The 15,609-nt window shown below is 41.7% G+C and overlaps 1 protein-coding gene across 3 annotated transcripts in view; it reads left to right on the top strand.

Moving 5' to 3' along the window:
• Positions 1-15,609, top strand: part of CHID1 (chitinase domain containing 1) — a 768,611-nt gene that overhangs the window by 246,546 nt on the left and 506,456 nt on the right. For all 3 annotated transcript variants that reach the window (XR_010086094.1, XM_063437233.1, XM_063437232.1), the window contains exon 10: positions 6,285-6,440. Coding sequence is in view for 2 of the 3 variants with exons in the window: in XM_063437233.1 (XP_063293303.1) it covers positions 6,285-6,440 (156 nt within the window). In the remaining variant the exon portion in view is untranslated. The remainder of the gene's footprint in view (positions 1-6,284; positions 6,441-15,609) is intronic.

Here is a 15,609-nt window from a genome sequence, read left to right as displayed (position 1 = left end):
GTCTAAGCACCTTGACGGAGATCCCCTCTGGAGAAAAACGAGAAAGCGCTGACATCGAAGGCCCGGACATCCGAAACACGTCTGAACGAGACCAGACACAACAAGAGGGCAAATTTCGCTGAAAGCTGGCGAAGAGAAAGGTCCTGGTTATCAGGCCAATTCCGAAAGAACGCCAAAACCAAACGCACGTCCCAGAGGGAAGAATACTTGGGCGCCGGAGGGCGCACCAGTCTCATTCCACGTAGGAGCCTGCAGACTAGCGGATCCTGGCCGATGGGGAAAAACTCGAAGCGGGACATGTGCCGTCGAGATAGCTGATCTAACCACGATAACCAAGTGATATGACCGACCCAGGTCAAAGAGATGAGACAAGAAATTCAGCACGCTAGATACAGGACCCGTAAAGGGATCGGTATCCTGTCCCAAGCACCAGCAACACCAGGAGCTCCATGTTGAGAGATAACACCTCCTCATCCCAGAGGCCCAGGAATCCCAGAGAAGGCCACTAGCCGACTGCGATAACGCCTCGACATTCCAGGCACCCCTGAAAGAGTCCAGGGTCATCCCGAATATCGCCTTGCTGTTCCAGGCGGATATATGCAGGAGGCACCAGCTCAATCCGGCCTGCACGTCCGAGGCCAGGGAGATCATCTGGTCCTAAGAGGGTCTCTTGCGTAGAGAGTGCGCCTTCAGCCGCTGCATGGCCCTGTAATGTAGTGGGCCCGGGTATAACGCCTGTATCGAGGCCAAGAGGAGACCCACCAAGCAAGCCAACCTCCGGAGGGGAGTCCGGTCTTGTCGAAAACACGTCTGATCTCCTTCCAAATGGGCGTTATCTTCGCCACAGGCAGGTGGAGAATGCTGTCTTGCGCAACGACTACGAAACCCAAGAATTCCCCCGTCTGCGCAGGCTCCAAGGCCGATTTCTTCAGAATGACCACGAACCCCAGGCATTCCAATGAGGAAAACGCAGAGCGCATCCGAAATCTGAGCCCGGCGGGGTCCTCGCAAAGGTAAGCAAGTCGTCCAGATAGATGATGCAGCGTACGGCCTCTGATCTGAATTGGGTGACCACCGGTTTCAGGAGCTTGGTGAAGCACCAAGGGGCCGAGCTGAGGCCGAAGGGGAGGCATGGGAATTGGTACGGAGAGTCTTTCCATACGAATCAGAGGGGACTGCGACAGGCCCCGCCCACCGGGACGGAGAGGTAAGCGTCTTCTAGGTCCAGTCTCGTGACCCAGTCTACTGGCCAGAGAAGGCATCTAAGAAGGTGAATGCCCTCCATCTCGAAGTGGTTGTATACCACGAAGGCGTTCATTTCTCCTAAATTGATCACTGGACGGAATTCTACAGACTGCTCCCTTACCAGGAGAAAATTGAGCTGACGAAACCCCCCAAATCCGGGGCCTGTAGGACCGCGCCTTTGGCTAGCGGAGCTCGAACTTCCACCTCCAACAAGGGCTGTTGGCCTCTTGTGATGACGGGGATCCTCGGGCGTCCAACCTGTGTAGGGGAAGAGTGGAAGTCTGTGACCTAACTCCGCACTGTCCCAAGGACCCATACGTCTGAAGGTAACCGTGGGCGGAAGACCTTCCCGATCGAAGACTTCGCTTTGTCCCGGGAGGTAAACAGAATAACCTGTTTCTGCAGTTCCTCAACGAAAGGCTCCCTGAACAGCAGACCTTTAGCCAGGGGTCCCACATCTTCGGCTCCCAAATCCGACAGCTTGTTGTCCATATGGAAGAGTGCTGTCTTCCTGGGTTTCGTGCAAAGGGCCACAGTGGCACTGCCCAGCAGGCAAATGGAACGAAGTGCCCAGTCCCTCATGGTGGCTGGGTCCAGAGCCCTACCTTCTATGAAGGCCTCGTCTGTTAGGGCCAACATCCGGGGTAACCGCCACCCTGTCCGGCAGTACCGGTCTGGGGCATTCCGCCCGCAGCTTCTTGCAGGCCTCACTTCCAAGGGGTCAACGGACCCAGTAGCGCACGAATTGTGCCAAGTGGTCGGGCAGTGACTAGTCCGAGGACCTGGGGCGTCGGATAGATTGAGGCTCTAACAGAGGTTCTCCAGTAGTGCCCAAAAGGGTATCGTCCCCCAACATTGTCGTGGGGGCCCTAGTCGGTGGCGCGTCTTCCTCTTCCCAGCGTCCACCGGGACCCTCACCAAGGTCCTCAACCCAAACATCTTCTCCATCTGAGGGAGGCTGGTCTGCCCGCCACACATCCAGCGCGGCCCCTGCGCCCGATAGGCGGTGGCGCCTGGCCGGCGAGGTTGTCAACCTCAAACCACGTCACTTCGCCGGAGTCTTGCCCGTCCGGGAGCGTGGTTCAGGGTCTTCACCCTTTCAATAGCGCGTTCGCGCACTTGCATGCTCTCGCACCTGAGAGTCTGACTCATCCGAGTCTTCTGCCAAATGAGGGGTTCCACACACACCCCTGTCCGTATGTGGTTGAGGGAGGGCCCTAGCCAGGGCTTTTTCAACAGATGCGGTCACAGCCGCCTTAAGTAAAGCCTGCAAATTCTGCTCCTGTGCAGAGGCGTCCATAAAGTCTGAGTCTATGATACTTGATACCTACGAAGCTAGAAAACAGGTATCATTAGCAGGCAAAAGGGGCAGCACCCCTAGTGTTGGCAGAGGCAAGTAATAATGCATGCAGGCTCAACAAACCGTATCCAGGGTATGGAGCCACCAGTCCAATAGCATGCATAGTATGGCACAGACAAAGCAGGCCAATCATGGGGCACAGACAAAGCAGGCCAATCATGGGGCACAGACAAAGCAGGCCAATCATGGGGCACAGACAAAGCAGGCCAATCATGGGGCACAGACAAAGCAGGCCAATTATAAAGGCACAGACAAGGCAGGCCAGTATAAGGGTACGGGCGGTACCGACCCAGAGGTATAATGCAGGCGGAAACCTAGATCCTTTTAGACATGTAGTAGAATCTTGACTATTAGGATGCAGGGTAGAGACGAAGCTGGGTCCTTATAGGCAAGGTTCTTCAAGATAGCGAAACACTTTAGTTTTGATATGGTTGTGCCTAATCCATTAGGCCATAAAATACGAGAGCCATGCTCAACCACCCAGATGGGGCCTGAACCCACAATCCCTGGCTTTGGACGCCAGTGCGACCTCCATCAGGCAACTGAGGCTTGATTAGAGCAGTCCTAGTTCAATAATTGGGTAAGGACACCAGGCAGGGACACCTGCAGGAGGCACGCAGTGCCATGTGGAAGTCAGGAAAACCAGTAAACCGTAAAACCATGTCCATAGAAAAACATGCAGGGCAAGCACACATGCAAAGAATCGAAAACTGAAGTCTATTGCTTAGTTACTTGGGGAGGTGAGGGGGATTGAATCTGCGACCCTCATATATGGGGCATAATTTATGATGCAAGGGCTCACAGAGCTGCCTCACATGGACAGAAAAGAAAGCTGTCACCAAAAAATACGCACCCCCAAACCGCCCAGGAGATGGGGAAACACACTGGACCAACTAGTCACTGTACCTTTAATAAGGCAGTGACGCGCGCGGCAAACACAGTGGAGAGCCGCGCACCCGCTGCCCGACCATGCGGTCGCGGGGAGGGGGACCGGGAGCGGAGGCTCCCGCGGCAAATGAGTAGATCCCTGCTCCGTCCCCACTCTGATAACAGTGTTAGCGAGTGAGCGGGGACGCGGACAGGGTAAAGAACAAAACGGGGATTCCCGCTCGGCGGACGAAGCCGCGGGCGGGAATCAAAGGCAACACACGAGGGACCGCAGGAGTCTTTCTCCGCGGTCCCGGCGGTCGGCACGGGGAGCGGTCGGAAGACCGCTTCTCGGCAACCACCACGGCCAATAAGCCAGAGGAAACCGAACAATAAAGCCAACAGGGTAAAACAAAACTCCCAAGGAAAAAACAGGCACAAAAGAAATAAACACGTGGTAAACTACCAGTAATCTGTATAAATAAACACATGGTAATCTATCCGTAATCTGTATAAATAAACACATGGCAAACTACCAGTAATCTGTATAAATAAACACATGGCAAACTACCATCAATCTGTATAAATAAACACATGGCAAACTACCATCAATCTGTATAAATAAACACATGGCAAACTACCATCAATCTGTATAAATAAACACATGGCAAACTACCATCAATCTGTATAAATAAACACATGGCAAACTACCATCAATCTGTATAAATAAACACATGGCAAACTACCATCAATCTGTATAAATAAACACATGGCAAACTACCAGTACTCTGTATAACTAAACACATGGCAAACTACCAGTAATCTGTATAACTAAACACATGGCAAAACTACCAGTAATCTGTATAACTAAACACATGGCAAATTACCAGTAATCTGTATAACTAAACACATGGCAAAACTACCAGTAATCTGTATAACTAAACACATGGCAAAACTACCAGTAATCTGTATAACTAAACACATGGCAAACTACCAGTAATCTGTATAACTAAACACATGGCAAACTACCAGTAATCTGTATAACTAAACACATGGCAAATTACCAGTAATCTGTAAAACTAAACACATGGCAAATTACCAGTAATCTGTATAACTAAACACATGGCAAACTACCAGTAATCTGTATAACTAAACACATGGCAAACTACCAGTAATCTGTATAACTAAACACATAGCAAACTACCAGTAATCTGTATAACTAAACACATAGCAAACTACCAGTAATCTGTATAACTAAACACATGGCAAACTGTCAGTAATCTGTCTAAATAAACACATGGCAAACTACCAGTAATCTGTATAAATAAACACATGGCAAACTGTCAGTAATCTGTATAAATAAACACATGGCAAACTACCAGTAATGTAAAGGAAACATTCCCCAAAGAAAATAAAAGAGCCAGAAAGGCACATAAATCTCACAACCAAGCATAGTTCATAACAACCATAAATAAATCACACTAAATCCCAAAGCCACCCACTAGAAGCAGGAGGCAGTGGTACTCTGACCTGTACTGATGCAGAGCAGCAAAGAAAGAGGAAATGGTGGTTTAGGAGGAGCCTTATATAGATACCTTATGTTTTTGTCTTTGGTGTTTATCTCTCTGTTAATGTGCTGCTGTGGAGTTCTATTAAAGAGAGACTTAAGCAAATATGAAGCCTCCTGTCATGCTATAAAATGTATTTGCATTTGCTGTACTTGTGATAAACCTGCGAAGGCTTTCAGTATGAATGACATTACAACACTGCAAAAACTTCCAACAAATATGTTCAGCATGATTAAGGTTACTCTGGTGAACAAGGCCTAGGTAGATAATAAACTTGGCAGTCTAGATAGGCTATTCGTTCTTATCTACCATCATTATTAGTCTTTCTTTATGTATCTCTACCTGTACATTCACCTTTCATGATGTGAGTGATATCCTTGAATTATAAAACCACTGACTAATGAAAATGTAAATTTCTCAAAATCCATTACTCTCCTGAATGTTCTGAGTTTGAGATGCATTATTTTCTAAATCAAAATTTTAAAAGAGAGGATTGGAGAAAGAGAGTGTAAGAATTAAACTGAAATAGTGATGGTGATGCTTACATGAGAACAGCCATGTATTAAAGTGTTAGTGTATTGGAGAGCATGCCCTACCTTGTTTTATGAACTTGAAGGAGCGTGATCTTTGCTGGTCCATGGATCTCAGATTAATGTCAACATGACCATCCCCCCTTTTAAAAAAAAATCTTTATTCAGACTTGGTATCCGGTAAAGGATGCCAAAACAATAGATATACAAAAGCATTCTCCCTTTGGAGCTATTTGACTAACTCCTGTCTTATTGTATATACCTTGTTCAATTATTTGATTTAGAATCTTAATAGCAAAACACAGATATCTTGATTAAAATAAAATATCTCCATATTTTCACAGTTTAGAAAAAAAACTCAACCATTGCAAAGAGATACCTAGAGCCATTTTTTTTTTTTTGTTTAAATTATACAGTGGGAAAACCAGTATCTAATTTTCCATTTCTTTGTATATTTCACCTACCTATCATCATTTCCCTTCATGTGTTAAGGGCATGTGCGGGGTCCTCACAACTTACCTCATTGATCTATCCTTGTAATATTGACTGTTCAGAATAATGAATTCAATGCTGCACATTTCTTTGCTCAACATAAGTAATTTGCAATCGCACAAAGCGGCCACTGGGCAGTTGCTCAAAATCCTGTCTGACAGGACAATCCAAAAATAGCCTGGTATATAACCACAACCCTAACCCTAAATGTCTCCATTACAGACCTGGACCCAATTCCCCGATCTCATGGGTACAAGCCTGCGTGCAGCTTCTGGATCCAGAGTCCAAATGGAGAAAGAAGATCCTGCTTGGGCTGCATTTCTATGGCATGGATTACTCCGCATTAGGGGCATCTGGCGAGGCTATACTTGGAAGCAGGTAAAAATGTGAAATTTGAATGAACTAAAATGTACACTATACAATGAGCATCAAACTCTTTTCTTAAAATAAAAATAATGTAACATATACTGACTGCTTTGTGCTGCCTGAGGTATTGAAATGCTGCCATTGAAAGTTAACCATATTTACTTGATATGAAGTAATTCCTATTTTTTTCTTGTATGCATTGTCTTTGACTACATTCATCACTGTTACGGAGCATTTCTTTTCAATTGCATCACAATGGTAGAAGGCAAATGACTCTTGGTTATTTCTGTAGGAGACTAAAGATACAGGACGGGTACATGAGATTATTTAAAGAATGTAGAACATGCATGTATAGGGGTGTGTACATTACTTTACCACGCTTGGCACTATAACATCAACCAAATGTGGTTGAGGCCTAAAGCAGAGACCTGGATCATAACATTTACATTACAACATAAATGTATCTATTTGAGGCTTTTATTTTGTTTCCTGTTTAGAACAGTAGCCTGTCTATCCCCAGTTTTGACTATATTAGTCTCTTTCCCTTTTGCTAGAGAGACTAGTCAATGCATGCTCAACTGTGTGATACAATGTTGTACATATCCTTCCTTTGCTCCAAGCTATTGATACTGTGATTGTATTGCTCTGCAGACATTGCCCTCCCCTACTAGGCCTTCGATGAATTTTGGTCTGGGACAGTAAGTTCAGTGATCAGTGGTGATCGTACAGAGCAACTAATCAGATAGGCTTGAAAGACAGGTCGATAGATATAGTGTATTTATGTCTTTCTGAATGTCCAGAGTTGATCACAATATACTATGTGAAAACTTACAAACAATCAGCTTTTAATCGGTTTAATTAGTTTATACATTTTGCTAACTGTTTTGTTAGCACGGTTTATAGCACGTTTTGCAGACATTCCATTGTCTGTGACTGGTCCACATGATCCTTCTCCTGCAATACTAGGCTTGATTGTGCCAGAGAAGTGTTGAGATCTGTTAGGATACTATTAAGTATTTATTGACTATTTTGTGTTGGCACAAATAATACAGATTCCACTAACTTTATATAAGATCACAACTGGGAACCTGCTTGGTTTTACTTAGAGCCATCCATTTGCTCAGCCCTGCTGATGTTTGTGGCAATAGGAGAATGGATTCTTGAAACTTCATATCCACTTAGAAGGATTCTATGAAAAACCGTACATTTTTACATATGAATAAGATTAATACATGTTGGAGAAGGACATTGAATACACTAATAGGAGCATTCTGGCTTTTGCTGTGCTTTGTGTTTAAACGACACATATTGTAATCAGGTAATAATAGTTCCTGTTAGATGTTTTGCAAATTTTCTTTTTCTCGTGTGACTTGGCATTGACTCCTCAAACTAAACAGAATTGATAAGAGGCAGAGTAATACCTAGCTGTGCATTGTTTTCTCAGGCACTACTGCCTTAAAATGGTTAAATGAAAGGATCAGCACAATCTGCTTCTGTGGAAAGATACTACTATCTCCTTGAACATAATTATTTTGCTTACTTGTATCTCTTGACGAATCAGCATTGTTCTGAGTTGAACAGTGTATTCAGACTAATCAGCTTCCTGTGATTATCTCAGAAATTTTGGCTTCAGAATGACTTTTCACAAAAAAAGCAACAGAGCTACTATATATTTATATTTCGAGAAACTGTGCGCAGCAAAAACATTTGGTTGCAAGGGGAAAAAAAAAAGAAAGAAATGGTTCTGGTCGTCCGAACTTGGTCCATAGGGCAATTTAGCTGGGATAAATTATGCCCACAAAAGAAAGCAGAAGTGCACAAAAATGCGCCGTTCAAAATGTGTGTGTGTGTGTGTAAAACAATGGCACAATCGACACCTCGGTTTACATAAATTTTATGGACTTCTCAACATAAATAACAATGCCTCCTCCTCGCTTTGCTCTGTTATTTCTAAAACATGAATAACCATGTATTGCAATGGCGGAGTCTGGTATTTTAGTTGTTAACCGTGATTCCAAGAGCACAGTGATTTTTGGTTTGTAATGGGAAAACCAGGCTTGTAGTGCATCCTGTTTAGGGAGCAAGCTACGGATGTTGCAGTGCACAAAAGAGAGGCCTTTTTTAGTTGGAGACTAGGATTGGAATTAGCTGGAGGACAAGGGTTAGACTTCACATCATTTGCAAGGGCAAGTTACATAAGGAATAGTAATCGCAGATAGTATTTTCCCCATCATTTTTCCCCATTGTTCTTATTTGTAATCATTTACAGTTGTCTTGTTTTCTTGCACTGCTATGCAAATATATTACTTTAAAAAATTAGGAAATTTAAAACAATGTTTCATCACTGGTCATCACCCAGCACGTAGAAAAGTCACACAGGGCAAGTTAAAATAAGCATATATGTATTACCAGACGTTCGTTGGCCAGGTTTAACTTAACAGAGAGTAAGCAATGACAAGGTACAAGCCAAATATAAAGGATAATGGAGGTAGACAGAATCAAAAAATCTAACCAATGATCAGAAATACTGAAATCGGAACGGTGGAGACAAGCAGGGATCAATAAACCTGAAATCAAGCAAGTAACACACTCTCTGACAACCAAAACGGAATCCGCAACAAGGCATTAAACAGATGTAAAGCCCAAGTATTTATAAGCTGGAGAGGTTCCTAGATAGCCAGGACCCAAAACATGAGTGTTGTATATGATGCAAATTTGTGGTAGTGATGAAGGACTTCATGATGTCTTTTAGACTGAGCAGAGCTTACAGTGCCTGGCATCGGAAGGGTGTGAAACTCATGTGCTTATTTGGGGACATGGTGGGCACTAGGTGAATGGCTTAGTGCAAAGGCATGTATCCTTGCACTATTAAAAGACAGAGAGTGAAATAAGAGATGTTTTTGTTACATTATTAAGAACGTGTTACTCGCCACTTGTATGTCATATAGTCACGTAATCAATGAAGACAGGGTTATTTCCTAAAACAGATGATTTTATAAACAAATATATACATAGATATAAATTCCAAAAATGTGGCCCTTACATTTAGATTACTGTGCCTGGCAAAGAATTATGGGAAATGTAGTCCCACAACACTTGGAATACTAGGTTGCATCCCCTTGTATAAGAATGTACCCAAGCTTGTGTCCCACCAAAGTATTATCATGGCCTTGTATTACTGTGATATAATAAACATTTGGTGCTCTACAAATGAGAAGTAGAAATATCATGTTCTATCTAGGTCATGACCTGAACCTAAAACCGCTTCATTTTCAGTTACTATGAGACCTTCCTGATCACAAGGCTTGTGCATGATAGAAAGGGTTTGACTAATTCTGCATGCTCATTTTTTTTTTCTTAATTTCATTTTAGATGTTTTTGATCATTTAGTATTTCCATATCAGCAGTCATGCCGCCAGTGGATTTGATATTCGCTGTATGCAACTTAATATTTGGCAATGAAAAAGTATAAGTACTGCCACTTTGTATCCCCTGCAAATTTATCACAGTTACAGACAGAAGGAATCTATATGCTCATTAATTCCGTCACTCTTGCTTCAGTAACCCCTGCATCCTGCCTTGTCATTACGTGGGGATACAGGCAGAAGGTACAACCAGTATGACATGAGAGTTGCTGCCATATATTTAGCAACCCAAAGTGTTCTTTATTTTCTTGTTAACCACTACAACTCATTGTTACGTTACAAAGAGTCTATAGACAATGATTCCACTGGATTTTGTCAAACTATTTTTCAGCAGTTTGCCAAAAACCGAGAACCTCAGAACTTAAAACACATAGCCCCTTGTCCACCACATGACTAATGTGGAACTGTACTTCTACACTTTCCTTCCCAAACTTGGGCAGCAAACTAACTGAGCCACAGCAGCAGTGCCGGAACAATCTCTGTTTTCGTCAAACCGCTTCATCATGTGAACTCAGCACTATAACTATATATAGCTGTAGTGAATAAGTTGTTTAGAGTTCCACTTTAAGTAGATCACATGACATTATTTTATGTCAAGGGTGTCCAACCAATGTGCTCAAGTTGTTTTTTTTACTGAAATTTGTGTACTGTAAACAACAGAATACTTTGGATATCTCTTCTTAAAGAGTGGTTTTTAACAAACCCCCCAAAAAAATTCCGGGCTTGCTCATTATTGCATATTATTTTATGTGCATGACTATGTTGTATGGAATTTAACTTTGAGCTTTAATTTCTATTGGTCAATAACTCTCTATCCACAGGTAGCTGTTTCAACCTTTGTGGATCTCACAATCCTAAATCATGGAAGGCATTCATCCAAACATTCATATAAATTGTTGGGAATATAAAAATGTAATATACCACACTACATGCTGTTGACTATTTGACTATGTGTTTGTGCATTTTGGTAGTGTGGGAGTTCAACAGACTTTGTAATATATTCTCAAGTACAGGCTCATGCATATACAGATACCTTGAAGCACAGCTGCAGATGTGCCTGTCCTCAGACATGGACACCCTGTCTTAAATGCACAGGCACATACATGTACACACTATTCCACATATGCACAGTATTATAGGGCCATATTGTTAATTATTTTGTTCTGTTTTGTTCTGAAACCTCAAACCACATGACCCTGCAGCTGCAGGGCGGGATTTACATTTCAATAACAGTTGTTGCTCCCAAACTCGGCACTCCAGACTCAACTAACCTGGACCTTTTATGTGCATTGAAGACTGCTCTTTAGGCATGACGTTTTCATGTACCTCCTTTATCCCTATCTTCCCCACCCCAAACCCCAAATAACTTTAACCCTCCTACTCCCTCCCCCCTTCCCTTCCAAACACTGAGGTTGTGTTCTAACCATATCTTCATAATTGTTTGCTTTTCATGTATGTAAAACTAGTTGTGCCAGATGCCAGCCTTTCTCCTAGTTGTCAAGGAGTTGTAGAAGCACGTACATTGCATATAGTAATACCTGACCTGAAGGCAGCTTGACATCCTTTTCTAGGATGCAGAAAGATGAAGGGCTTAAGGGCAACAGTGAGTATGATTAGCTGATTATACGTGCCCAAAGCAGTGTTACTTATCATTACCTCATACAAGGAATTGGAGACACAGATAAAATATAATTCTACATTTTTAGGGTCTGGTCATAAGCTTTTCCCATTTTGATCCACGTAGACAAGTTCATATTTGCAAATATAAGACTTCTCCCATTTTTACTCCTAGTCCTATTTTTTCTGTAACAATGTGCCATATAATAGGGCTGGCAATGGATGAAGAGAAGCAATTGCCTGTCTCGCAACATTGGGTTGAGCGGCCGCTGAGGAGGGCGTCACTGGTGATGCAACGCTCACACTGGTTGTGCATATCATGCATCAAGCATGCCAAGCTGAATGACAGCCTGTCTGGCTGGCCCTCACCACTCGGGGCCATGCAGATAGTGCTGCTGAAGCTGTCTCTGCATGGTCCTAGTGCCCACTCACAGTACAAGTGCATCTAATGATGCTCTCGCACCGTGCTGCTTTTGGGTTCTGTGGTGTTCCCAAATGCAGGATGAGAGGTCAGAAACATTAAAAAGGCAGTCTAGTGCTGAAATCAGGACTATTTAGAGGTCTTCAATTGCACACCAGGGCTGCTAGAGTGCTGGGGCTAACAAGGTCAAATTGTGCTGCAGCCTTACACCATTCTTCAGGTTTAATTACAGGTGGTGCATTGGGATATCTGTTGGCAGAGTGCTGTAGGTGTGAAGCAGCAAGCTAGTCTTTTCTAGCCCAGCACTGTGTAGTCTTAAGAATATACTGGTGGCCTGCCATCACAAGGTTATCTAGGCCTAGATAGTCCATTGGAATATTTCCCAGTGGACTGCAGTATCCAGGATTGACAAGGCTGTCAGACTGGACTGTGTATAAATGCCAGATTCATAAGATAGATTTTGTCTGTCATTAGGGACAGAAAACATTCTGTGTCTGCAGAGATCTGTGTGAATGCTCGGTAATATTTTAGTTTAGTTTATTGGTTATTAGAGCCTGTTAGCATATACTTGTTCTACCAATATATATCTCTCGCTTTTGCCTGCAACAAGCTTTTTAAATACATGTGCCCTTTGTCTGTTAATGTGTATCACATATGCTGTATGTCATTTCCTACATGTTGTTGCATAAAGTAGAACTTTGACATCATACCCAGAATCTACCAGCTTCTGACCTTGTAACTCGATCTAAAACTGTGCTGTTTTATTTTATCCCCCCCCCCCCCGAAATAAGCGTCATACTTCTGTTTAAGTTATAATCACTCTTTGATTAGCTGAGGGAGGGGCAACAATTTGTTTTGCAATAAGGTTATTTTTTTTTGCCATCTCTGGCACACAACCTTTGACTGTATTTGTATGTCTGTCAAAATTATTTTTCAGAAAAGCTTGTCCTCCTATTATGCTCCTATTAATGTGTAAAATGGCAAAATGATATTGCTCAAGGTCGTTGGATCCCCAGCAAAAATGCCTTTGCAGCCCAGCCTGTCTCCGTTGAACAACACATATGTTAAACGTAGAGAACACACAGTTTGTTCCTGAAATACTCTGGCTTGATGGTTTAAAAATGTCAGGTCAAACTAATAACCAACACAATCACGCATGTAGTGAGCTGATAAATATCCACTCAAAGCCCTGGCTTTGCAGAAATTGTAGGCTGACACATTTAGTCAACAGATGAAGAGGCCTAATGACCACACATGAGTTAATGAAGGCTCATTTTTTTCCTCAAGCAATTTATAACGAATAATAGTCTAAATAATTTACTGTGATTTCCCATCAATTTTATGCCAGACAGTTCAAGACCCAGTTATAGAATCTGACCACAATTAAAAATAAAAAGATTAAAGCATGTATGGATTCATTACGTAGCTGCTATTTTTAGTTAATATACTTAGAGGAAATACCAGACGGACCATTCCTTCTTACGAACTTTCCTCAACATCTCAATCTGCAGCCACCTCTTCTTTTTTTTTTTTTTTTTTTTTATGTTGCTTAGCAGAAATCAAAAATACTTCTTTAGCATTCTTTTTTTTTCTCCTTTCATTATTTGTCTATGTTGCAGATTTTCTCAAAAATTGCAATTACAAAAAATATGGGCAAATCACCTTTACCATTACAAATCTTTTCTTAGACACCTGCAACAGCTACATCCCCATCCCCTGACTCCTCTAATTAAATCGGGTACTAAGCCTTGAAACAGCAGAATTAATGTTATTAAAATTCCTCTATTGACAACATACTTCTTAATCAAATGCGTGACTATAGTTGTGCATCTAAATTATATTTATTCTTATTTTCTGTATCTGAGTATTGAAATAACCTGAATATGCTGTGTAACTTTTTTAACCCTCCAAATTATGGTAGGATTTTTTCCCCCAGATAAAATTAACATAGACGCAAGCATAACAGACAATAAAAATTAAGAGTAAAGAAATTATTCTAGCATCGTTGGTTTAAGTAGATAATTAAAGTTAAAATGATTAGAAGGAATAGCAAGGGAGCAATATTGATTGGCAAGTCTAAAAAATATGTAATATATACTGAGCAGGGAGCCCTTCCTGGGGCATAACTATTTCTAATGCTAAATATTAAGGAGACTTTTGTATTTGGTCTTTATGTTCAGCACGGTGAGGATAGAATACCCAAATTAATTTTATTATATGTGTCAAAAAGAACCAGGAGAGAGAACATGTTACCCATGGTCACGGATCTCCGTCTGTCCATGCTAGAGAAATAGTCTAAATATTCATGTGACTTTTTTTTTTTTTCTTTTTCATTTCACACTTTGCTTCCACAATCTTATCAAGCAAGTATTTTTTGGTAGTCTCATTATCTGTGTCATATTGCTGCACAGCTTTTATATTAATCACAGCCATCATTCGCTCTGCTGCACTATTTTGATATGACATGCAAGCAGTCTTTCACTAATCCTTGTTTATTGCACACACAGTTCTTTCTCACACTTTGCTCGTGTCTATTGTGTTCATTGCTCACTTTCATTTGGCTCTTCTATATCTCTTAATTGCAACTATTAAATTAGGAATATCGTGTTTTTATACAATATAAGAAACACATTATTTTAAACAGTCTATTGAAAATAGATATTGTGTTTTTGATGTTATTTTACTTTTGTTGAGGCATGTTTTAAAAAATAAAAGTAATCACAACCTACTAATAAAAATAAGTGGTACATGTAATGTTACATTCCCTGGTTCCTTACACATCTTGTTGTTTCTGCCCCCCCCCCTTTTTTTTTTTTTTTACATTTTTGAACTCCAGTTTTCGCTCTCCTCAATGCCATCCTACATGTTCCCAACTATCCAGTCTCATTATTTGTAGAGTGAGAGTATAAAGTGAAGTTCCTAGTCATAGGATTAAAAAATACCCAACAATGCACAAGCTGAGGTGAGGTATTGTCTAGGTCAGAATCAACCAGCAACTAGGAGGACTGCAACACCTCTGCATTTGGAAATCACATAGTTATTAAATTGCATAGTTACTATAAGAGATAATTTTTTCGTTACTGAAGGTAAGTTATTTGCTCTAAAGTGGCTTTCCTGCACAAATATAATTGCAGCTGTATGCGTAGAAAAATCCATCAATGCCATTGATCACTTCCCAGGTGTACATAGACCCTTTATATTATATGAGAGGAGTTGTGTATAAAGTCCCACTTAGGGAACCACATGAGGAAGATCTCAAATGGAGTTTGGAGCAAATCCAACTGTACTGGAACTGCAACAAAACTGCACGGACTCCACTGGTGCAGCACTGAAGTACTTGATAATACGACACAGGCAATGGATTGCCCAGATGTGAAGCAAAAAATCTTCAACATCATTAAAAGTGTCATAGCAAGCTCCAAAAAAAAAAAAAAAAAAAGTTGTAGATTGAGTGAAGATGAACATGAAACCGATTTAGGGTGGTGATTTAAGGTGGACCTTGGCATTTAAATATGAAGTAATGGCTCCCTCACACATTGGGTTCATCTTTGCTTACACAATGATAAACTCCTTATCCAGAATTCTTATCTTGTAGCCATTAGACTGGAAGGTCCTAAAATGTGTAGGTACCATTGAATATGTGCAGATGTACTGAAAAGTCTCATCAGGATGATTTTTATGTTTTGTTTTTTTTAATTATATATAACCAGATTTCTGA

This window comes from Pelobates fuscus, chromosome 12 (assembly GCF_036172605.1).
Source record: "Pelobates fuscus isolate aPelFus1 chromosome 12, aPelFus1.pri, whole genome shotgun sequence".
Classification (NCBI taxonomy): Eukaryota; Metazoa; Chordata; class Amphibia; order Anura; family Pelobatidae; genus Pelobates; species Pelobates fuscus.
Note: the sequence above shows the minus strand (reverse complement) of the source record. Positions and strands in the feature narration are given on the sequence as shown.